This window comes from Vombatus ursinus, unplaced genomic scaffold, assembly GCF_900497805.2.
Source record: "Vombatus ursinus unplaced genomic scaffold, bare-nosed wombat genome assembly UNPS02014158.1, whole genome shotgun sequence".
Classification (NCBI taxonomy): domain Eukaryota; kingdom Metazoa; phylum Chordata; class Mammalia; order Diprotodontia; family Vombatidae; genus Vombatus; species Vombatus ursinus.
In genome coordinates this window covers 4,593,984-4,618,863 of record NW_020953936.1, presented here as the reverse complement: position 1 = coordinate 4,618,863, position 24,880 = coordinate 4,593,984, and the positions used below count along the sequence as shown (strand labels likewise).

Below are 24,880 nucleotides of genomic sequence, written 5' to 3'. Positions count from 1 at the left end.
CCTAGTGGGTGAAAAAAAAAGATAATCACACTGTATCAGGCATAGTGCCAAGCCCTCTACAATTATTCTCTCATTTGGTCCTCCCTCCAAGGCTGGGAGGTAGGTACTGTTATAATAATTTTTACAGATGAGGAAACAGAGGCAAATAGGGGTTAAATGACCCACCCAGGGTCATACAGGTATTGAGGGTCCAAGGTTATATTTGAATTTGTGTCTTCCTGATTCCAGGTCCTGCACTCTACCCTTTGCTACCTCAAATCTATTATCTGTTTTGCATTTAAATAGCCCACAGTCTGAATAAATTAATTTTCAACATAACTTTATTTGCATAATCTGAAATGTATACAGAATGCAGTTATTAACTATAAACTAGCACAAGACTGCTTGCCAGGAATCTGAAAAATATCAGCCCGATTTCATATCATAATTCAAGACTTTTTTTTTCTTAGGGAGTACCGTTACCTGTGAAGGGATGTTCAGTGGGGGAAAAGTGGTTCTACACTCTAACCAGAAAGAGTACTATCCTCTAAGAAACAAAACAGTTCTTCTATACTTCGCTGGGCTTGGGTCAGCTTAAACTGGCTCTGGGTCAGTTGATGCTTGTCTAGATCTTCAAACCCATTACTTAGGGAAAAGGTGGTATGAAGCACCTGCATGTCATAACAGGCCTGTTGGAGCTTGTCTTGTAGGCTGCTTGGGAGACCTTGGACTTTAGGCATGAGGTCCATGAAGGCTGACTGTAATTTCTGGGTAATGTTGTTGGACATGTCTAGAGTTCGAATTTCCAGGAGCTGCAAGAAGAAGTTAGGACAGAAAGATCTTAGTAAGTATGCAGTTGCTGTACAAATTCCAGATTTCTGGGAAAAAAAAGGCCTTATAACATCCTCTGCCTTCTATCACCTCCTCTTTAATTGCTTTGCTTTTGAGTAGATTTAGAAGCTACACACTCATAGTCATACAGACATAGATATCCAGTAGGCAACTGGAAATAGTTGACACATTTTTTTTTTAAAGAGTGCTGGATTGGTTGATTCAAACCCCTACTCTTCCTTATTTCCTATGGGACTGTGGGGAAGATGTTTTGTACCTCAGTCCTCATCAGCAAAATAAATATGATGAATTCTAAAGTTTTTGCCAACTGTAGAAACTTCTTTAGGTTCCCTTTCCTGTTATTAGTACCACCATTCTTCTAGTCACTCAGGTTCAAAAGTCATCTTTAGATTTGGGGGGGAAAATTATAGGAAAAAGAAAAAAATTAGTTGACAAGATCTATTGACTGAAAGGATCTCTTTGTTCTCCTTGCTATTATACTGCTTCAGTACCTTGTCAGCTAGATTATTTCAATACCCTGCACTCCCTCTCTCCAGTTGTTTTTCTTATTCCAGTCTCTTCAGTAAGGCCAGGTCATTTTTTTTTGGGAGGGGGGATGGGAGGCAATTGGTCTTGACCAGGGTCACACAGCTAGTAAGTGTCTGAGGGCAAGTGCTGTATCCACTGTGCCACCTAGCTGCCCCTGTGAAGCATCATAATGGACTGTTGTGGTCTGTAGCTAGAATTAGCATGATGTAATGAGTGCTAGGCCCCAGGTGTTGACTTCCTACTTCTCCTCCCTCCTAGTACCAGCTACTTATTTGCTGTCTTTCTCTTTTTCTTTGGGCTGTGTCCGAGGGTGCTGTGGAGGTCAGGCCCTTCTCTCTCTCTCTCTCTCTTTTTTTTTTTTTTTTTGGTGAGGCAATCGAGATTAAGTGACTTGCCCACTGTCACACAAGGGCCTTCTCTCGAGTCATTTTCTTCCTGCCTCTCTCATATGAGCCACCTGGCCTGGAGAACCTATGCTTCTGCAGGATCAGCAAAGATGATTTATATCTGGGATACCTCTTCATAATCTATAATAAACTCAGCTCTAAGCTTATCTGTTCCATCTTCTTCTGTTCCTTCTGGGGGTCTTTTTTGTAGTTTTAGAGGAAGATCACATAACTTGGGAGTCAGAAGACCCAAGTTTCAGTCCTGGCTTCTCTTGGAGCTTGGAAAGTTCAAACTCCCCAAGCCCCTTGTTTCTTCCTTTGCTAGGAAAAAAGAGATGCCTCCAAGACTCCTTTCAGCTCTTACCTATGACCTTTTGATTCTAGGTCTTTTTCCTTATATTCCTTCGGAATGTTCTGGTAATTCATGAAATCTAGCTTTCTCCTGAAGCTATCTACCTTGATGCCTTCTCCAAGGCTGACTGCTCCTCCTCTCAAACACCCAATACAGGGTCAGGAAGAACTGGGATATTACTTCTTTGTTCTTTCTGCTACAACTCAGCAAGCAATTTGTCTTTTGTAGTTTACTCCTTCCTATCTAGTTACTTGTTGCTTGTCATCTCTGGAGCTCTAGCTGATCTTCCCCCTCCCCAAGTAAGATTACTTGCCTCAGTCTTATCCCAGTCTCTGCTTCCTTCAAATACCCTGGGCCTTCTAGAGTCCGGATTCATATGACCCTTGTCACCTCGCTACACCAGACTAAGGTTGATTTTTATACTTATTTCTTCTGCATATTAAGGAGTGGTCACTTAGATACAGCTTCTTGCACAGTAGATCAGGAGACAAAAACAAAATACCTGACAAGTTTCCCAAGAGCCTTGATAGTCTTATCCCTAGAATCCTTTCCCTTATTCCCAACCTGACATTCTCCCTAGTTTCCCCTCTCATCCCCCAAAAAGCAAGGTGGCAAGACAATCTTCCTCCAGAAGCACACTTTAAAAGCCAGATTTCTGACAACAGCCCCCCCCCCTCAGTTAGAAAATAGCTCCCACTAGATTTGAAGAGTCATACTTCAGCTACCTGGATGATACTGAAAAATCTCAGTACCTTTCAAGTACCTCTGCTGACAATAGCTTTCTTCTTCTCCTCATTTTACCCTTTTTCTGATCTTGCAGAAGTCCCCATCCTCCTTGAAATCTCCCCCAATTCATCTTAAAGCCTCTTTTGTTATATTTTTGCCATTTTATTTTCACTTATTACATTTAGTATCCATGAAAGCTACAGAAGCCATGAGTACCAATTGAGGGAATCATAGGTATGCCTACAAAGATACACTATTTGTCTATGATACTTCAGATGGGAGGTTCACTACAGCTTTGGAGGGATCCAGAAAGTTTCAAAATCAGCTTGGGTTGTTAATGAACAAGTAATTGGCAACCAAAGTGCTACTAAGAGTGTTGAGGTCTCAGAATTATGAGTTTACCTTGAACTCTAAGAGCATGGTGCCATTTTATTTTCTTAGTCTCCTATGATTTGTTTGAGACAATTTCCCCTAGTTAGCATAGTAAGTCAGATCTATGGTCTATATAGGTGCCTTAAACTGAGTTTTATAGAATATCATTTTAAAAGGCACTGAAATCCAAGACTTCCTGAAGATAAGGGCTTTTAACATGTTTGATATGGTATGTTAGGAATGTTATCATGTTGTTTACCAGTTCATCTTAACCTGGTCTCTTTATCTCCATTAAAAATGTGCACTGGCTTCAGGCCTTACCTAGTGGCCAACACCATTCTTCTAGTTACCCTCAGTTTTCAGCCTTGTCATTATGCCTGCTTCCTCAATCACTCCACCACCCCCATATCCAGTTGTAAAGTCTTATCAATTCCACATCTTCCACTTGTTCCCTTATACTCATAATGCCCCCACCCTGGTTCAGACCCTTGTTGCCTTACCCAGACTATCATGACAGCCTTTCATCTAGATTTCTGGTCTCTTATCTATCTTTTTCTCTGATCAGTTTCCACAAGGCAACCAAAATTATCTTCCTAAAGCAGAAGCCTGCCATAATCCTTATTTGGGAACTTTGCATGGTTTTTTGTTGCCTCTAGGATTTTTTTTTTTTTTACAATCCATTTTCTATTTACCTTTCTAGCTATATTTTACTTTCCTTCTCCCTTTTTATATATTCAGTTCCACCGAAGCTACCTAGTTGCCATTCCCCCAAACTTGGGATTCCTACCTTGAAACAAAATAGACTACTTACATGCCTAGAAAATACTTTAGTCCTGATGTCACGAGAGTCCCTGCTTGACTTCAAAGTTTAGTTCTTGTATTATTCTCCTATGGTAGACCTTTCACAATTCCCCCAATTGTAACTTCTCACTCTCCTCCAATATTTATGTAGTAAAGTTTTCCTATTTGAATGCTCCTTGAAGCTTAAGGCAATTAGGTATTTGTAATACATAGGAGCAAAACTATATAAAAATTCATGAGGTTCCCTGTCTGATCCCCAAACAGATGTCAGTTTGACATTAATGTTCCATGTGTCTATAAGTCTGATACCTGTGTCTCTTCATCATCATCCACATTTTCACACTGGCTCCTATTCCAGTTGATCCACAATTCAAGTAAGGCCTTATGGTAATTCTGCCGATCCTCGGCACCTTGCTTACTTTGATAAGTCTGGTGGAACAAAGCATTTGGAAAGCTTGAAGATATACAGCTGCCTTATGATGGTGTTCTTCAGAAATGAAGCATGCTGGATTTATCAAGCAGTCAGAAATTTATCATTCCTTCCCTATAGTTGGAGGCCATCCTCTTGTACATTCATAAAAAGATAATTGCCATAATGGAAAGGCTTACATGGCTAAGTGGAATCTAGGAGCAAGCTTGCTTCTATCACTTTAACATCCCCCATCACCCACATATACAACTGCCTCTGCACCTCCTGGTCTACGTTGCTACTTTTAGCAAGGTAAAGCCCTGGCAGTGGGGCTTAATGAATAAGTTCAATATCCATCAAATTTATACAATCTTAGGCAGCATCGAGAGGCAATGTCCCCACATAGGGTATAAGCTCTGACCAGAGCTAAATGTTTCTAATATGATCATTTCTGGGCATTATATTTTAAGAACACCATTGAGATATAGTAGAGAGCAAAGGAACAGTCAAAATGTTGAGAGACCTTAAGACCATGTCAGATGAACAGACAATGTTTAGTCTAGAGAAAGGAAGATTTTAAAGTACTTGAATGAGCTAACATGGACTAGAGGATAGGGTTTTTTGTTTGTTTATCCATTACTCCTAGTAGGAAAAATGGGGGTGGGAGGGACGAATGTAGACGCCATAGCTAAAGGCAGATTTAGGTTATACATAAGGGACTTTTGTGTAGGGAGCAAGTGGGGTTGACTTACCAATATTCAAAGTGTCCTGATAATGGGCTGCCTTGAGAAATAATGAATGGGTTCTTCTTTACTAGGGCATTAAACAGAAGTTGGGGCCCGCTTCTTAAATGATTGCTATTTGAAGAGGAATTAGTCAGGAGTGGGGAAGCTGCAGCCTTGAGGTCCCTTCCAGCTTGGAAAACTTGTAAAACTATTAGGAAGGAACTGGTTGGGTTCAGCAGTAGCTTAAAACATAGAAAATCCTACCAATTCAATTGCTTCATAGAGCTGGTACAACAGTTTTCTGATGTTGTTCTTGGCACCTCTGATATTTTCCAATGCATGCTTATATGCTTGGGGCTGGAGGTCGCTTGGCAGAGAACCTAGTGATGTGAAATAGCCTTCTCTTGAAGATTTGTTTCTAAAATAATCTCTGTCTTCCTCTGAAGATTCTTGGATATTAGCTATTTTGAATTTTTAAAAAGAGCATTAATGATTCTGCTACAATAACATACTTAATAAACATTTACTAAGCACCAACTATGTGTCAGGTACTGTCCTAAAGGCTGGGGGTACAAGAGGCAGTAAAAGATTTTCCCTCCCCTCAAGGATCTTACAATCTAATGGGAGAGACAACATGCAAACAAATATATGCAGAGCAAGCTACATGCAGGGTAAATAGGACACAATTAACATAGGGAAGGTACAATAGAATTAAGAGGGGTTGAGAACTAATAGTGAGTCCATCTTAGAGACCTTGACAACCCATAGGATTGTCAATACCCAAAGGATATTCCCTTTGCTTCTGCTGTGAGGAAAGCTAAATTATGCTACATGACCAAATCCATAAATCCCTTTTTCTTGAACCAAGGTATTGGGCACTAGAATCATAAAACAGCATCAGATTCTTATTCAGGGCTAAATATGTAACAGCTATAAGACTGTTCCACTCTTAAAGATAAACTTATAAGCAAGTGATTAGTAGCAACTTCATATTTAAAGGGAGTTAGATGACTAAGTCATAGGGTACATCAAGAACAGTCTAATCAGGAATTAGCCAGACTATTTTATACTCAAATGCAAGACTGAATGAGGGAGGAGACTAGAGGAGTTGTGTCTAGCTTGATATTCACTAACCCATGTCCTGTGACATTGGGAGGGATTTGTCCATAGTCACTTTTAATTCTTCTAGTATTCGTTTCTCCTCTTGGATTTCAGACAAGAGTTTCTCTTCATCAGACGCAGATCTTGTGGAAACAGCACTGATGCTTGAGATATCTTCCTTGCTTGATTCACCACTACTGGCATTCATTAATGAATCAGTTTCTTTTGATGGTTGAGCTTTGTCAAGTATGATCTCTTTAAATAAACGTGGTTTCTAGAAAGAGAAAAAAAGTTTATAATGTCTTCCAGGGGTGGGGAACAGGCAGTCTCAAAGCCACTTGTGACCTTTCAGGTCCTTAGGTGTGGCCTTTTGATGGAGGCCAAGTTTTACAGAACAAATCCTTCTATAAAGGAGATTTGTTCTGTAACGTTTGGATTCAGTCAAAGGGCTGCACTTGAGGACCTAGATGGCCATATGGGGCCTCTAGGCTGCAGACTCCTCACCCCTCCTTAGGCTCTTAACATGCTTTGGTACCATCCTGTTTTTTAGCTTTTCCATATTCACAAACATGTACTAGTACATACTGTGTTTCAACCAGACTAGATTTTTGGGATCTGCTAGATTGCATGTTCTGTTATCTGAGTTTTCTTGATGCTTGTGACCATTGCTACTTGGGGAAATCTATTTTAAATGTTAGGAAGGCCTTCCCAAAATTCATAAGAATTGAAAAATGCTGACAATATCTACCTGAATAGATGTCAGGAAATGTTCCCATCTTTGTGTCTCTAGCAGTGGTCTTTTTACGTAGTAGGCATTTGTGTTAACTTTTTTTTGTGTGTTTCAATTAGACAAAGTAGACAAGAAAAGGATCTAGTCTACCTTTATAAATATTTAGCAATTTCAAGTTTCTTCCAGTAATTTCATAGCCCCCTCTTATCTAACACTACTTAGAATTTGTGTTCATATGTGCATTTTGTTTGTATTTTGAGGTTTGTTAACATGAAGGCTCAAGGTTCGTTGGCAAAAAAAAGTTGGAAGGAGAATTTCTTTTGGACTACCCATTTAATGAATGAAGGAGTAGAGGCACGTATAGTTCTGGGAGAAGAGAGATAGGGAAACAGGATAAGAATCTAATTTTATGCAAAGAAACAAAAGTTCAGATTAGATGACTCAGTATGGAAGTAGATATCAGATGCTAGCCATAAAAGACAGAAAGCAAGGGAAACCTATAATTATGAAAATATAGTAGTGGTGGTGGTGAAACATGGCATGCAGAAGGGAAAAAAAAAAGAGGAATAGGTTTGGGGTGGGAGTAGAGTTGGCTCCACATAAGGGTGGCAGCCTAGGGTTCAAGGCTCACAAAGTTTGCTGTGACAACTCCTTGTAGAAATGGGGTTTGGGTATGTCTTGATGTATGAAGCTGAATGGCTGATAAAGGGGCAGGTACAAGGCACTACAGTCCTTTTGAAGGAATCCTCTCATCCTTGATGGGAAAATACCAGCTGGTCCTTCCCATGATCTTGATGTTGCCTTTGCTTATACTTTATTACCTTCCTTATAGGTGCAGTGGGGGGGAGCACCAGGCCTGGAGTCAGAAGACTGGAGTTCAGATCTGACCGATATTTACCAGCTGTGTGATTCTGGGCAAGTCACAAGTCTGCCTCAGTTTCCCCAATTGTAAAATGAGGATGAAAAATAGCACCTACCTCAGAGGTTTTTGTCAGGATCAAATGGCACATAGAAGGTACTTAATAAATGCTAACTCCATTCTCTCCCCAGCCCTTCCCAAAACTGCTTTGAATGTTGTGATCAGTTAGTACAGAGGAGAGGGGTATGGATTTCCCTCTTGTACATGAAAAAACTTGATATTTTACACATATTACTCAAATTTACCTTGCTGATAAGTTTTCCTTTTAGTCAAATGTTTCACCTGTTGATAGTGGCTCACTCCCTATATTTTATACCAGGTTCAAGTTTATTCTCTTTATCTGTTAGCTTACCTGTTATTTGTCCTCTTCCATTTTCAGCCCTTGGTTAGTGTAGACAACACTAATATATTCAAGTTGGTTCCTCTTCAAATACTTACTTAAAAAAAGAATCTGTATAGAGCCCTTCTTCAGTCTATCAAGGTTACCTATGATCACAAACTCTTGAATTCAGCCTCGAATTTAAAAGGAAATGGTTTAAAGAATTTAGAAGGGCTGTATGTGCTGCAAAGCCTATAAAAGGCCACTGTGGCCTGTATTCAACACACCTAGGCTTTCTAATTACTTCTTTCTTGTAATGAACTCAGTGTCAAGTTCCAATAGGATGCTATAAACTAAGACATTTTTAAAACATTAGATCCACGGCTGGATTGTTTTCACAGCAGAATCTGAATTAGTTCAAACTGTTAGTAAAAATTACCTCCTGCGGTCCACTTATTCTCTCTTGGCCGACAGGCTCACTTGAAGCTGAAAATAAAAGCATAATTAGTTAAAAACTAGAAGGTATTGATGGGCATAGCTTCTAATAAGGTAAACTAGTACCAGTAGTGACAGGTGTTTGGGCCAAGAGCAATTAAACTACCACTTCTAATTTTTCCTTCTGCTTTTAAAAAAAGAAGTGATCAATTCAAAGGAAGTTTCTATTTCACAAGAAATGACCACATTGAATTCAGATTCCCAGATTCTCCTCTTCTCCTCAGTGGTATAATAGGTGAAGAAGAAGACATGCAAATCACCCTAAGAAAGCTCGAATTGTAGGGACATGTCCCTGAAGCACTCAGTAAACTTAGTGGGATCTTCTAAGTATTGCCCCCATTTCTCTTTGACCTGAAAGAGAATGGAACATGAACTCTAATTATCCCACTGGACTAGACAGGCACATCTGTTAGGGGAAAAAGCCCTGAAGGCACTGTGGGAAGGGGTGTGCTTGGGAAGAAGGGGGATAGGAAATCGAAACTGGACTGGACTGCAAGGTGTTGGGGATCCAGCTGGTAAGGGGAAAGATTAGCTGGCACTGGAGGAGGGAGGGACGGGCCAAGGGAGGAAGTGCCAAGGTGAGGCCCTTGTCCAAAGCCCTAGGAGGGGTTGCCTTGGGGGTATGGGCCTGGGGAGGAAATTCAACTTGGGAGACATGGAAGGTAAATGAGGGAGGAAATGAAGGGGGGTGGGATAGAGGAAAAGGGTAGGAAAACCAAGGGAAATGGGAGTAGACAAGGAGGGAGGGAGCATGGAAATCGAGGGGAGGGGAGAATGGAAAGTAGCAGGAGGTATTGGGCAAAATGGGGAACAGAAGGAAGAGTTGGGGGAAGAATGGAGTGGAGATAGGAGCTGGGGAGGTGGTGCTAACAAAGTGTGGGGTGCCATAAGATGATCATCCAAAAAGTCTAGTTGATCCCTATTCTCCATTAGTTGGGCTCCTCTAGCTACTAGCATCTTACAATCTTCTGAGAATGGGGTCATGAGAAAGTTCAACAAAAGTCATTATGTAGGGAATCTCCACCTATTTTCCTTCTCTGCTACAATATCCTAACTCAGAAAATATTTTGCTGTAATGTCCCCAAAACGGGCAATGCCTTATAATTTTACAGGTGATACTGAGGCCACACGGTGTTGCAAAAGAACACCAGCGTTTTCTTTTTAAGTTCATTAGAGAAACTAAAATTTTCCTAATTTTGTAAAAGAAGCCCAAAGGCAAACCTTCAGGAATTGAAGAGGATTGACTCTTTGTGGGTCTGGGGGCTGGAAGGATTTGGAATAAGCCTCAGGAAACAAAAAAACCAAAAGCACAAAATAGTACCTGAAGTTTTATCAATTCCCTAGCACCAAGAGAATTGAGAGGATTGGGTCTACACTTCTGGATAGGGAGTCCAAAGGTGTGCCCAGGTCCATGCCCTCAAACAGAGCAACTGGGCTGAGAGCATAAAAGATAGCCTCGTAGCTCTCTGACCTAATGGGTCCCAAGAGGTCAGGCCCGAAAAGCACTTCCAAGCCAAGCCTTACTAGGTACTTGGAAATCCACCAACTTCAGGGCAAGAAAGGGGTGGGGGGGGGGGGGGAGATTTACATATCTTCCAGGCTTGGCTGGAGAAGAGTTTGGGATTAAACAGTTTTTCCTGGTCAGGGAACCATATTTTGAAGTTTAGAGGTTTAGGGGTACTGGGACCCCAAAAATCACAACACACAAGTCCTGCCCGAATGAATTCGACCCAAGTCTTCTTTCAGAAAAAGACAAAGCTTATTAAAGATCCACCATACTGGCCAGACTCTTAAGAAATCTGAATAATTGTGAGCTATTGGCTAGATTATAAAAATCTGAGCCCTTGGCTAGACTCTTAAAGAATCTGAGCACGATGCTGTTCTTTAAGGCATCTGTTCTTTCTACTGATTGGTACGAATACAAATATATATTGTAAGGTAGCATGCCATGAGAGAAAGGGCATTGAATTTGGAGTCAGAGGAATTGGGCTGAGATCCTGCTCTACTATTTACTGCCTGTGTGACCTTGGACTGGTACTGGTGCTGGTGCCGTTCTATTTTCCAGCCTTAGGCTGACTACAAACATAATAAAAGGTCTTAAAGCTCCAGTTGAAATGCTTATGCTAAGATTAGAACCTTGTCTGTAGATCATAGTCATCTTGTTGGGACAAACACTGCATACATATTGCCAACAAAACCTGATATTTTGTTTTATTATAACATTTATATTACCTAGGTCTAGTACTTAGAGATTGTTTCTGCCATATTCCCAGACAACAGGGCTCTTAGGGTAGTTTCCAACAACCAAAACAGCTGTTTTGGCCCGACTTTGGAAGTGATCAGTGCTCTCAACTAATTCTGAGTTAAAACTCAGATTGTAGAGTTATCTAGTGTGATATTTTAACATCACTTCATTCCTTGCCAACAAGAGGGAGTTTTCCTTGAATTAGTCGGCAAACTTTGTCAAGTCCAAATTTAAGTTTTAACCCATTAAACAGTCAGTACTGCTTTACTTGGTCAATTTGAAACATGCCAACAACCAGGACTATTTCCTCTTTCAGTGTTTGCCAGGGCCACTTCCAATCAAAGCATTGTTCACTTACTTTTGTCATTGAGCCTAGCCACAATCTCTTTTGCATCATTGATTACATCGGAGACAGTCTTCTGTATCCATGATGGGCTTCTTCTGGTTTTTGCAAGATGAAGACTCCTTTTGCCAGTAGTAGATGTATGGTCCATGCAAGCCTCATTTATGCCAGTAGTTTTTTCTTCCCATTCCAACCTAAAAGGAAAGCATGACTAATTATATGAATCTCAAAGAGATGTTATGTTATATTGGATGGAAGTCCTCTAGGGAATTCCATCTTAGCAGAACATATGTGGCCCTGAAGTATAATGTCAAGAACACCTGGGTTTGAGTTCTGCCACAGCTGTAATGTTGGGTGAGCACTTTTAATGATATAGTTTTTTCCTAGGTGGTACAGTGGCTAGAGCACCAGGCCTGGAGTCAGGAAGACCCAAGTTCAAATCCAGCCTCAGATACTTACTAGCTTTGTGACCTTGGGCAAGTCACCTAACCTTGTTGGCCTCAGTTTCCTTGTCTGTAAAATGGACTGGAGAAGGAAGTGGCAAACCACTCCAGTTTCTTTGCTAGTTTCTGTGCCCAAATAGGGTCACAAAGTCGGACATGACTGAAAAATAACTGAACCACAAAAGTGTTTCTTTATCTGTAAGATGGAGAGAAATACTCTTACTATCTGGCACACAGAATCATTGAGGACCAAGTGAAATTAACATGTGTGAAGAGCAAGCAAATTATTCAAGCTATCCAAAAGTGTGAACTTTTGGGTGCTGGCCAAAAAGGGGAAAGTGGGGAAGAAATCTGCCAATATCTAAGAAGGATAAAATGCCAGTTGCTGTCTCCATATCCTTTGGGCCTTGTTTCAAGGAGAACTTTTACCTCCTCTCCCTGTTTCTCCCCAATATTTCCCTAGTCCTTTTATCCTGCATTTATACATGTGCATATCAGCATTAGGTGCCACAATACTGGAACTTGGGGTCTGAGGCCAAAGGAAGAAAAGAGGGAAAGTTCACATGGATCTAGAAGGGTACAAGGAAACCTTTCCCTACTCCAAGTCCAAGAATTCTTCCACCTTGCCTGAAATATCAATCCAAAAAAAATTATTTAATGCGACTTTATATGTTAGTGCTATCTTGTCATCTGAAGATGCAAATGGTCCTGAGAAATAGCAGCTTATTTTCAAGAGACCTCTATGGAAGGAGGGCAGTTCAGAGCTACTATAAGGATGGTGTAGACCAATAAAGGGTTAGGAGAACAATTCTAATGACTGTAAGGAGGTTAGGGCTATATTTCAGTCATTAGTGAGATTGGCAAGCTTGAAAGGGAAAAGGCTGTAATTACCACAATAATGAAAATTGTGTAGCCCCATGTTTTTTCTTCACTTGGGCATCACCAGCATTTTAGAAGTTTCGTTCATTTCCGAAGGAATTAGTATCACCACAGACCACTTACAAATCAGATCTTACTTTACTTCTGTGAAACACCCGAGGAGAGTTGAATGGACAACTTACAACTGACTATTTTCATTCAACTCTCCCGTTTTGTAAGCAGTTAGATTCAGTTCAAAGGCATACCCTCTGAAAGTCAGGTCAGAATTTTGTTAGCTGAGATTATTTCTTACAGTCTAAGATGCTTGAATTTTATACTTAAAAAAAAAAAAACCCAAGTAGAGGAATTGACTTTCTCCTAGGAAAGAAGAAATTTGTACCTCTCAGCCTCTATTTCCCCATCTGTAAAATGGGTATAATAGCATCAAGCTCATGGAGTTGTTGTAAGGATCAAACATCATAATATACATAAGCAATTTGCAAACCCTTAAGAACTATATATATGTCATTATCATTATTATCCCCTTCCTCCACCACATCTAGTTGGGGGAGGAGGTTTGGGAGGGAAGAGAGAGAATCAAAGTAGCACAGCCTCTGGACCTTAAGTAGTATGTAGTTCTGATCATACATTGACAGAACTAGCTGATCTCTGTCACCGTCGGCACCAAGACTTGCGATATTTAATCCCAAGCACTTCCTTGCCCCGTGAATATGTTCCTTTTTCAGTAACATGGGATTTGAAAGGTGCTTGAGATTTCCCCTCAAGTTTTAAGTCTTTGGGGCTAAGTTTTGGGGGCCTTCTCAGTCATCTTCTATATAGCATGCTCCCATAAAAACCCAAACCCTAAATTAAACATAATAGAAAGTTAACTGATTCAAAATGATAATAGGTACAGAGAAACATTTAGCTGGAAATCACTTTGATACAAAAGTGTATTGTTTATTGTAAGCTATTCAAACAGTTTGAGAGCAAGTTACATACACGACCTTTTCCTTCAAGGACATGTCATTTATCAGAAGCAATTTATATTATTATTGATTATTATAGATTAGTTCTTCACTCATTTATTATATTCTGAACTACAGCTTCACTCTTCTAGTCTTTGCTTGGACACACAATAAAAACTCTTCACTGAACAGTAAACACGCCATTTCAAATAACGTTAAAGGTTCTCTACCCAGCTATGTTACGATAGCCACATACAACACTTAGAGCCAAGGATGTTTTTTAAAAAAAATGTATTATCTTAAAAGAGGAGTAGTATTCCTGTATAGGGGAGAACACCCCCACTGAATTAAAGGGATAAACCATTCAGCACAGCATCTCTCATTTTCATCACTTACCTAGTGACACTCTCTGAGAATACAGCCCCAGAAGCTACTTTGGCTTTCTCATCATATATAAGCACTTTTGGGGGCGGGTGAGTGGGAAGTGAGTCTTTATCATCGGCAGATGAAGCAAATAAACAATCACCAAATGAATTTCAAGTCCTGTGGCCAATGAAGGCTATGAGGTGGGTGGCAGAATTAAGAAAAAGTCAGTGACTTGAAAGGGGCTACATTAGTTCTCACAAATTTCATAGCCTTTCTGACTTTTCAGTATATATTTATCTTGCATGGTTTATATAACCTTCTTTATAGGCCTAGCCGAATTATTTTATTACTGTATAAATAAATTGGTAATTCGAAAGATTTCCAAATGATTCTTTCTTTACAAACAGTCTTCTGGAGAATAGGGTTATTTCAATTGAGTGTTAAGTAAACAGATTATAAACTACAAATTCATCCACTTACCAATCATTATTAGACACAACGCTTTGGGGGCAGGGAGAAGAAGAAAGAAGGAAGGATAATAAGATCAAGAAGAATTTCATTAGCATTAATGATCCCTTCTTACTTTCCTTTCCTGTAAGGATCTGGTCAGTCATGTGGTCCATCTGCTATTAGTAATCTCTGCCTGATTGATGGTCTCCTCTATCTACATTGCTAACTAAAGTGATTTATCCTGTCATTCATGTGTGTGGCAAAAGTTGGTGCTGTAACAGTATCTCTGAGTAAATGATGGTAGAAAAGTAATTGAAATGAAAAAATTAAGGGAAACTAGGGGTGTGTGTGTGTGTGTGTGTGTGTGTGTGTGTGTGTGTGTGTGAAGGGAGTAATGTGTAATAACTCTGGAAAGGTAGGCTGGAGTCAAGGAATGAAAGATTTTTAAATGCCAAACAGAGGAGTTTCTATTTGATCCTCTGGGTCATAGGAAGAAGCCACTAGAATTTATTGAGTTGGGAAGTGGTATGGTTACACCTTTGCTTTGGGAAATTCATTTTGACAAGTTCGTAGAGAATTGGAGAGAGGAGAGACTAGAAGCTATGAGTCTAATTAGGATGCTGCTGCAATAGTACTGGTGAAAAGCGTTGAAGGCCTGAACCATGGTTGTGGCAGTGTGGCTGGAAAGGAGGGAAGAAATGCAACCTATACAAAGATGGTGGCACCCACAGTGGAAATAAGACAGTTCAGAAGAGCTGGGCTCTGGGGAAAGGATAATGAGTTCTGTTTTAGGGCATGTTGTGGTACCTGTAATCAGTTTGAAATGTCCATTAGGCAGTTGGTGATAACTTGGGATTGGAGCTCAGAAGATGGATAAGCAATAAATAATGTATAGATCTGGGAGTCACCTAGAGAGAGATGATCATTAAACCTTTGAGAGCTGGTGAGGTACATTGGTCTCCAGTTATATAATCCTTATCAATGGATAAGAGGTGAAGTTTGGAAGTTTTGTCAAGATCAAGAGAATCCTTTGGCTAAGTAAGACTGGAATAATCATGTTGTGACTTAGAAATTGCTTTACATGAATTATCTTGTGTGATCATCATAGTAATTATGAAGTAGGGCAGTCATTCTTATGACTATTTTTAGAGATGAGGAAACAAACTCAGAGGGACAAAGTGACTTGCCCAGAGCAGTTGGTTTATGACATATGAAATAAGCTAGTTTCTCAGCAAGGCACTTGGAGCAATATCATGAGAGTTGATCAGGTATCTCGATTGTACTGGAATCTAAAACTGAGAGTTTTTCTTATAGTGGTAATAATCACGTGACCTACATGAAGATCGACATAGTAGAGGAGAAAATACTCTTTCTCTCAAAGCCATCTGGCAAGGTAAAAACTTACCTATACACCCACACACCCACACATATATATACACACAATCATATATACACAGTATATGTATATACGCATATATTTAATATACACATATACACACATATATGTGTTTATGTGTTTAAAAATATACAGAGATGTATACACATACAATATAAGATTTACTTTGGAATACGAGGCTTTCCCTGATTGTTTAACATCAGAAGAAACTTGTGTGATGGTACCAAAAAGCCTAGCTGGGCATTCAGCTGAAATCAGTGTTCCTTTGTGGCCTTAGAGAAGCTGTCTGAGAAAATGATTCTCCTGAGGATGCCTTATGTACAGGTGTTGATATGTCTGAAAATTAGGGACTCCTGAACTAAGTGTGGCAGATTGATTTCAACTACTCAGATACTGAAATGGATCTGTGATCTCATCTATTCCAAAGCCCCCTCAAACAATTTTGATTATAACTTATCCAGGCCTATCCATCTTGTATTATTTTTGTCCATCTCCTCCCATAAGTTTGTCACAGATGGTCTACCCACCATCCCAGAGACCTTTTTCACTTTCTCCTGACACTTCAGGGTCACGTCACCAGTAGATTTCTCTGGCTCCCCACCTGCTTATCTCCTTTTCTCTCACCCTGTGACAAGCCCGTGTCCTCGTTATATTATATAATTCCTTTTGTTACTATTCTTCTTTGGAGTTCCTCATTGGTTATATGTGATAATCTGCACACATCCACTGTGAACCCCTTTGTTGTCATCTGTGTGATATTCATTTTGAATTATTTGGCGACAACTCTAGGCCATGTCTTAGTGTCATGTAGCAAAGGCAGTAGACTGTTGGTATTAAAAAAGATGGAACTTTGTTTTCATGGGAAGTGTTAGGTCAGTAAAAGAGCATTGCAGTTTCCCAAAGGCCCTTCTCTCCCTGATACGACTCTGGACCCAACTCATTGTCCATCTGTACTGTCTGTCTTGGATATAAATACTGATGGATGAGCTTTATAAGGTGTGTATCCAAATGCAAGTTGTGATCTGGACTGTCAACATTGAAACATCAAGATCTGGTTCACCCAGACTTTTCTGAGTGTATACAGATCTCTTCCAGGAGGCTCTCCAGTGATCAGGGGTTTGATGCAGTTAGCACAATGTCATTCATGAAAAGAATTATCTGGAAGAGCTCTCCATCCACAGAACTCTGATGGATCTGTTCTATCACAGTTGAAACACCTTTGGTGAGGATACGTTTCCCTAGTTTGTGCCTTGCCTGATGTTTATCATTAGAGGAGTGTTAAACAGGGTTTTACTTTATTTATTTATTTATTTTTGAGTCAGTTGGGGTTAAGTGACTTGCCCAGGGTCACACAGCTAGTTAAGTGTCTGAGGCTGGATTTGAACTCAGGTACTCATGACTCTGGGGTTAGTGATTTATCCATTGTGCCACCTAGCTTCCCCTGAACAGGTTTTTAAAAAAATATATTTTCCAAAAATATTGGATAATTTTGATGTATATATGGAAGCCTGTAACATGTTGTTTTCTTTTGTTGAATCAAATACTTTTTCTTAGTCAACAAACAAGAAACACACTGTGATGTTAATATTATCAACATTGGCAAAGATGTGGTCCATTGTTGAATATCGCTTGTGAAAGCCTCCTTGTTTCCTTTCATTGAGAAAGCCCTTGATTTGTGTATAAATGATTCATAAAGATTTTGTATACATGGGAGAGTAGGCATATAGATCTGTAGTTATTGATTTGTTGGTTGTCTTTTTACATATTAATGATAAGGTCCAATACTTTTTATGCAACTTTAGTATGTTCTCCATCTTCAGATAACCTTCAGATTCCCTTAGTGCTTTCATAGTTGTGTCACCTCCAACACAGATCACCTTTAAATAATTTTGTCCAATCCAATTACTTTTTCTATTTTTGCTCTCTTTAGTACCATATCTACCTCTTCTAAAAGCACATCTAGGATTGCAGTGGTGTGATTCACATGTGGTGGTTACACTATACTTGTTGGAGAAAACAGTTTCATAATGATTTTTGCAAATATTTTCCATTTTTACTCTGTAGTCTTCCTTTAGTTTTCATCCTTAAATACCCTTGGGAGGGTGTTGCTTAGTTGGAAGTTTTAGTAAGTTTTCCTTAAACTGGTTTTCCCCTCCACTACATCTCTATGCTTTAAATGATGTTATCTGTAATCATTCTTTACCCTCCTACTAAGATTTTACAAATGAGTTTATATTATAATCTGGTGTTGCCTTTGACAGCATCTTTCTCCCTTGGACAAACAAATCACATAGCAGGCTGAGGTACTTTCTGGGATCTTTTGGTCTCTTCTTTGTGGCTTTTGATCTGCATAGATTTTAAACTTCTGTGCAAAATTACTGTAGTTAGTGTCAATGCCATTTCTGTTGTCAGTTTCCAATATTTTAAGGTCAATTGATTGTTTAAATAGCTCAGGGATGTTTCAATTGTCTTCCATATATTTTTTCACTATTATTGTTTCTTCTTCCTTTTTTTAAAAAGTCATAATTTGATCTTAGCTCCAATAAATTGATGGTCTAACTGTGCACAGACAACTAACTCAGGGATAATTCCTACGTCAATCAGAAGTCTTTTCTTATATGTCAAAAGCTATTTCATTTTTCATTTTCATTTTCATTCATTCATATTTCATTTCATTAGTCAAATAGACTAATGGCATAATGTTGTTGTATTATCTGGTGCTTGCCATGTCTGGCATCTATCAATTCTTTTATCAAAAAATGTTCATGATATAGAAGCGTGGGGCTCCTGTGTGATCTCTATGTCTTTGGATTTTCTCACTCTTCTTCTTGTACCATGATTTCATATCTATATGTATATTTACATCTTTCTATCTCATACTATCTTCATCTTCATTTTTTTTCACCTTTGCAAGGAAATCACAAAATATCAGAGTGTATGTTAATTTAATTTAGAGGATCTCATAAAGTTCATCATTGAACTTTTTACCTCTTTGTCCTCAGTGACTAATGCTGTATAAGTCGTTATTTTCATGGTGTTCTTTCTGTAAATACTTATTGTTATAACACATTATTTATCAATATATGATTGCAATATATGATGATCAAGTATCCCAAGAAATAATATTTCTAGTTGCCTTTGGGTATACAATAAAATCCACTTTGTCAACTCCTTTCTTTGCCTCCCCAAAGAGGTTTTTTTTGTTTGTTTCTTTTTGTTTTTGTTGTTGTTGTTGGTTTTTTGTTTTTTTGTTTTGTTTTGGATTTTTTTTCTATAATTTCCTTTCTCCTGGTTTCATTTATAGCAAGAATATCAAGCTGGATATAATTTAGCTCCTCCAACTATATGCCTACTTTTTGGTCATTGTAGAAAGATCTTGCCTTTAGAGTGAGACTGATTAAAGTCACATAAAAATACTGAGCTTTACTTATTGATAGTCTAAAAATTCTAATACTTAGCTTCCTCTACTTCTTTTCTCACCACTTTGTCCATTTCTTATTTTTCTTTGTTTCACAGGTTGGCATGGCCCCAAAAAAAACCTTCTTCACTAGGTGGTCAGGCTATTGAGTGGGGATGTGTCTTTCTATAATTATATAGATTATCCTTAGAAAACTTTCTTACATGGTTCCTGGAACCATCCTCAAATCCTGCTGACACAGCTTTCAATCAATCGGAGCATTTATCAAGCACTGTTCTAAATGCTGGTGATGCAAAGACAATAGTGAAATAGTCCCTGCCCTCTGAGGGTTTATTTTAATGCAGCTGAAAACATGTACACAAATGAGTGTGTAGAACATGAGGACAAGACAGTTTTGGAGGGGCATGCCTTAGTGTCTGGGGGGAACTGGGAAAGATTTCATGGAAAGGCAGTGTTTGAGCTGTCTGAAATGAAACTAGGGATTTGAAGAGGTAGAGGTGAAGAAGGAGTGCATTCTAGGCATGGGGGGGGCAGAAGGTACAAAAGGTAGAATTGGAGGATGGATTGGATAGTACTATGTAGAGGGATTCTTTGTGTTGGGTTGTTTAGTCGTTTTTTAGTCATATCTGACTCATCATATCCCCTTTTGGGTTTTTTAGGTTTTTTTTAGGCAGTTGGGGTTAAGTGACTTGCCTAGGGTCACACAGCTAGTAAGTGTCAAGTGTTTGGTCTGAGGCTGGATTTGAACTCAGTGGGTTTTTTTTTTCGGTACAATTGCTAGAGTTGTTTGCCATTTCCTTCTCTAGCTTATTTTACAGATAAGGAAACAAAGGATTAAGTGACTTGCCCAGGGTCACCCAGCTAGTAAGTGTCTGATGATGGATTTGAACTCAGAAAGATGGGTCTTCCTGATTTCAGGCCCATCACTCTATTCACTGTGCCACCTAACTGCCCTAGAGAGATTCTGTCTTATAGAATTAGTAGTTATAGGTTGTTGGAAAAAGTGCCGCGTGGAAAAATTAGGATTAGACGCAATATTCTGAGCTGTCCAGGTGAGGATGATGAATTTTAATCATAAATTTGAGTAATTGGAGGGTTCCTTCAAGGTCAGCTATTCCAGAATTCCCTCAATTAATTTAGCTACAGAACACTATTTTGCTTGACTATGTTGATAGAACCCATAAATGTTAATCTAGGATATAGCATATTTTTTCATTAAAAGGGAACCAAGGAAAATTTTGGAGCAAAATAGAATTAGGCCTATTTTCATGTTTTCTTCCTCACACCTCAATTACCCAAATAACACTCCTAGCACTGAAATGTCCTCACAGAATCATAAGGGCAGGAATTCCACTCCTCTGGAACTGAAGACTGGGGTCAATTTAAAATATGTATATATATTTGTATTCTTAATGAATTAAAATACATCTTTGTCTGGAAGAATCAGGATGGTACTGTGATGTTGAATTCCTCATATCTAACAGGTTGCCTACACACTTTACTTATTACTTTTAGGTATACCTGCTATGTCTATGTAGGAGTGTAGAGTTGAAGAGCTAAAAGGTAACATAATACTTTAAGTCTCCTTATGGGCCAAACTCTACCAGTAATCCTTGGACATAAATTTGAATGAAAGGGCATTCATTAAGTGATTGTTATGTGCTGAAAATTCTGCCAAGTTCTGGGAATACAAATACAAAAGTAATATAACCCCTGACCTCAGTGAGCTTCCATTCTTCTTTTTTTTATGCTGTCCATTTTAAGTAGATATTATTTTCCAGAACTAGAATTGCATTTTCACATGTTTACAGTGTTGTTCACTTCTCTTCCTCTGCCCACTTTCAAGTCTTCAGAATGCCTAGTTTTACACAGTAGCTCAAATGTTATTTTTAACCTACCACTTGTCTTGGCTACAAATTTGAGTTGTTCAACTTTTGAAGACTTGTGTGGAATCTCTCCTTTCCTGTGCATTTAGTCCATTTCTTCAATGTTGGGTCTAGAAGAAGCACCTTCAGTTGGGCTGTTCCATCACCTGGGAATTTATCTGGTGTGCTGTAGTCATGACCCCTGCACTCTGGTACAGCTTAGTAATGTTGGGGTCACACACTGTCTCCATTTCTTTCTGCTGATGTTCATATTTTTCCTTCTTGGTTGTCTGGTTCTTATGCAGCCAGCTAATTATTTTATTACATTTGTCAAGGATCATCTGTCTTCATCAGTAGTGTCAAAGTCAAATAGAAATAGGGGCCACAGAACCAAGCATAAGGATCCTTTCTGGTCATATATTGACTTAGAAATACACATATTAACATGATTCTATTGCATTTTTATTTATCTTGCTAAATATTTCCCAATTATATTTTAATCTGGTTTGGTAGTGTGTTTGACTCCTCTGGTCTTTATCACTAATTTTGCTTTGGAGTTTTTCCACTAAGGAATTTACATGCCAATGGAGGGAGACAACATTTACTGCATGGGAGAGTTGTTCTGGCTTGGACCTCAGATTAGTCTCCTGAGATTTTGTGGTCAATACTGGAATTTAGTGGAAAAAGAAAAACTAGTAGGTCATTAAACAGTTAACAAAAGGAGATTTACTTAATCATAGCAGGAGGGTAATGTTCAACAAGAATATGCATTGAGGACAACCCAAGTTGATTCAAGTGAGGGAAGCTCCTTGCCTGTGAACTGTCCACGATGGTCTATGGGACAAAGTGTAACTCACAGCCCCTGCTCTGGAAGTCCTTCTTTCTGTGTAATGATGTCATGCAGAATCCTTGTTGTTGGTGTTTGTCCTTTATCCTCCAAGAGGACCAATGAGACCATGAGGGTGATGTCTTAACTTGCATGTCAGTTGGATATAAGTGAAGCAGAGCTGGACAGACTCATCAGCTTCACTGTCACCTCACAATTGGTCTTTATAGAAATGTTGAGTTCATGAGAGCTGATATGAGAAGGGAGGAGAGAAACAGACAAACAGAGAGACGGAGACAGACAAAGAGACAGATACACACACACACACACACACACACACACACACACACACACACTCAGAGGGACAGAGAGAGAGAAGGGGGTCCAGGACAGCACCTTGATTATAACCCATGGTTAGGGAGACAAGATCTGGATGATGATGCATCAAATGAGGCTGAGGATGAGTGGTCCAACAGTGTAGTAGACCTAAGCATGGGTTCCTCTCAGAGATGTTCCCAGGGTGTCCCCATTACATAAATTTCTTTTCTTGATATTTAATTTATTTATGTAAACTTTCCAGGAAGCAGACTATGATGACCCGTTTCCGAAAACTAAGCTGCCAGTCTCAAAAGTGACTACAATTGGTCAGGCTTAGCTCAGAGACAACTGATATAAACCAATAGAAAGACCCCAGTGGCTTCCCAGACCTGATCAGACCTCAGCATGACTGTGTGTGCTCCACAGGACAGAAGATCCATGACTGGGGAAGTTGCACATCAAGCACCTGCTGGGATGCTACCATGAACACCTCTGTGCGGGTGTTTTTGCTTTAAATATATATCCTTGTTTAAATAAACCTTAGGACTAGAAAGCCTAAGGCCTGTGTCTTCGTTATTTCATCATCCCTAAAAGAACTCACTGTAGATGAACAAGAAAAGCACCAGGAGGGAGCAGTGTTTCTCTCTGGCTGCCTCTTTTTCTGTCTGTCTGTCTCTCTCTCTTTCTCTCTCTGTCTCTCTGTCTGTCTCTCTTTCTCTGTCTCTATCTCTCTGTGTCTTTTTTACTCTTAAGGAGTAAAAAAAAAATGTACATCGGATGGAGGCACAGTGGAAAGTGTTCTGGATTTGGAATCAGGAAATTAGCTTTGAATCCCAGCTCTACCAGCAACTGGTTATGCGATATGGATAAATCACTTCACATCTCTGTGCTTCCTTATCTGTTAGGTTAGTTGGTTTCTTAGGTGCCTTCCTGTCTAAGTCCCCGATTTTACATTCTTATGAAATCATTGGTAATATTGGAGAGAGCAATTTCAGTTGAGAGTAGCAGTAAGGTTAGAAGTCATGTTGCAAAATACTGAGAAGTGATTGGAAGTAGAAGAAGTGGAAAAAATGAATAGAAACAGTTTTTATATTCCCTAGGAGTTTGCCAGATGCTGGTCTTATTTTTATGAATGTTTTTATTAATTAAAAAATCAGAAGCCATATCACCCTCATTTAGAGATATTTTAGAGGTTTGGTATGTTGACTTTCTCCTGGAGTCAGCCTCAGAAATCTCTCTCTGAAGAGAGTCTAGAACCACATGTGTCTTCTCTTGAAGCTGAAAGCCAGAAGAATTAGGATTTTTACTTCCGAAGCTCTTGCTAACTCCACCCATCATACAGATATAACATCAAATAATTATTCACTCCATCAATGAGAAGAATCTTATGCAAATATAAAGCTTGAGTCACTAGTTATAAAAGGCACCACATTTCCTATGCAACCATGTTTCCCATTGTCTTTGAATCTATAATAAAGCCAATCTATCAACTCTTTTTTCGTCTCTATGATAAAAGCATATAAGCCATCCTTCCATTTACCTGTAATTCCATTGTGTTTTCTGATTTCATTTATATTAGGAATATCAACATCGACATGGTTCAGTTCTTCCAAAAGTATGTGAATTTATTGGCCTTTGGACAAGGATCTTACATTTAGAGTAGCAAAAGTTAATGTTTATGGATTAGATTGATCATCGTGTACCATTTTTTTTTTTTTTGGTATCCATTGCATCCCTTTCTGCCACTATCTCATCAAAAAGGGTCTGGGCAGGCCTGAAAGTCATCTTAATTTTTCTTTTTTTTATGAATTCCCATAACCACAGAATTCATCACTAAGTGACCAGCTGTTTGGGAATGAGCTTTTCCTTTTTTAGCTAATTTTGTCCTCAGGAAGCATCCATAAGCGATTGCTTGGGACCTCTATCTGAAGCTGCTCCAGCTTAGTAGAACCTGCCAAATCTTTTGTTCCACTGGCCTAGCCTTGGAGAACATAGTTTCACTTCTCTTTCATGATTCTCCATCAGAACAGGACTTTGTAAAGCTATCCTCTTTTACATAGCTGTATGCAAAATTTTGTGTTTTCATATTTCATTAAGTTTTCCCTCAATCTCCCTTTATTGAATGTCTACCTCTTGCTCTTAGTTCTAGCCAGTCTGACCAAACAGAACAAGCCTAGTCCTTCTTCCAAGTAATAGTTCTTTAAATATTTGCCTGCTTCCCCCACCCCAGAAAGGAATGTAAGAGAACAAACAGTTTAAAATCACAACTCAGTGCTGCCCTTGATAAGTCACTGTACTCTCCGGCTTCGCCTCCTTGTTTGTCTTTACCTGTGGTTCCCCTTTGAGTCTTCCCGTGTTCACTGACCTGCTTGGACATAGAAGCTATCCTTCTATTCCTGGGTAGACCTAAGGTTTCTACTAAGTTTCCCTCCTTAGCTAGATTTTGAGACCCCTGAAGCCTGGTGTGAATATTCTATTTAATCAAGCGTTTTTGTTTTTGTTTTTAACCAGATTTGCACTCAATAGAGGCAAAGAATAGAGTATAGGGAAGAGTTCAGAAGATATTGACAATTGTCATTGACCTCATGACAGAGTCATCACCCATACCTCTTGGCATTTTCTGTGCCCAAGACCTCAGGAAGTTTCCTTCCTTCCTTCCTTCCTTCCTTCCTTCCTTCCTTCCTTCCTTC

At 39.2% G+C, this 24,880-nt stretch overlaps 1 protein-coding gene across 1 annotated transcript in view; it reads right to left on the bottom strand.

Moving 5' to 3' along the window:
* The window catches only part of LOC114040841 (stimulated by retinoic acid gene 6 protein-like), a 161,601-nt gene that overhangs the window by 38,778 nt on the left and 97,943 nt on the right, over positions 1 to 24,880 (bottom strand). Inside the window, exons 18-21 of the mRNA XM_027859044.1 lie at positions 8,639 to 8,685; positions 6,265 to 6,505; positions 5,395 to 5,591; positions 4,306 to 4,425 (exon numbers count right to left, since the gene is read on the bottom strand). Of these exons, the coding sequence (XP_027714845.1) occupies positions 4,306 to 4,425; positions 5,395 to 5,591; positions 6,265 to 6,505; positions 8,639 to 8,685 (605 nt within the window). The remainder of the gene's footprint in view (positions 1 to 4,305; positions 4,426 to 5,394; positions 5,592 to 6,264; positions 6,506 to 8,638; positions 8,686 to 24,880) is intronic.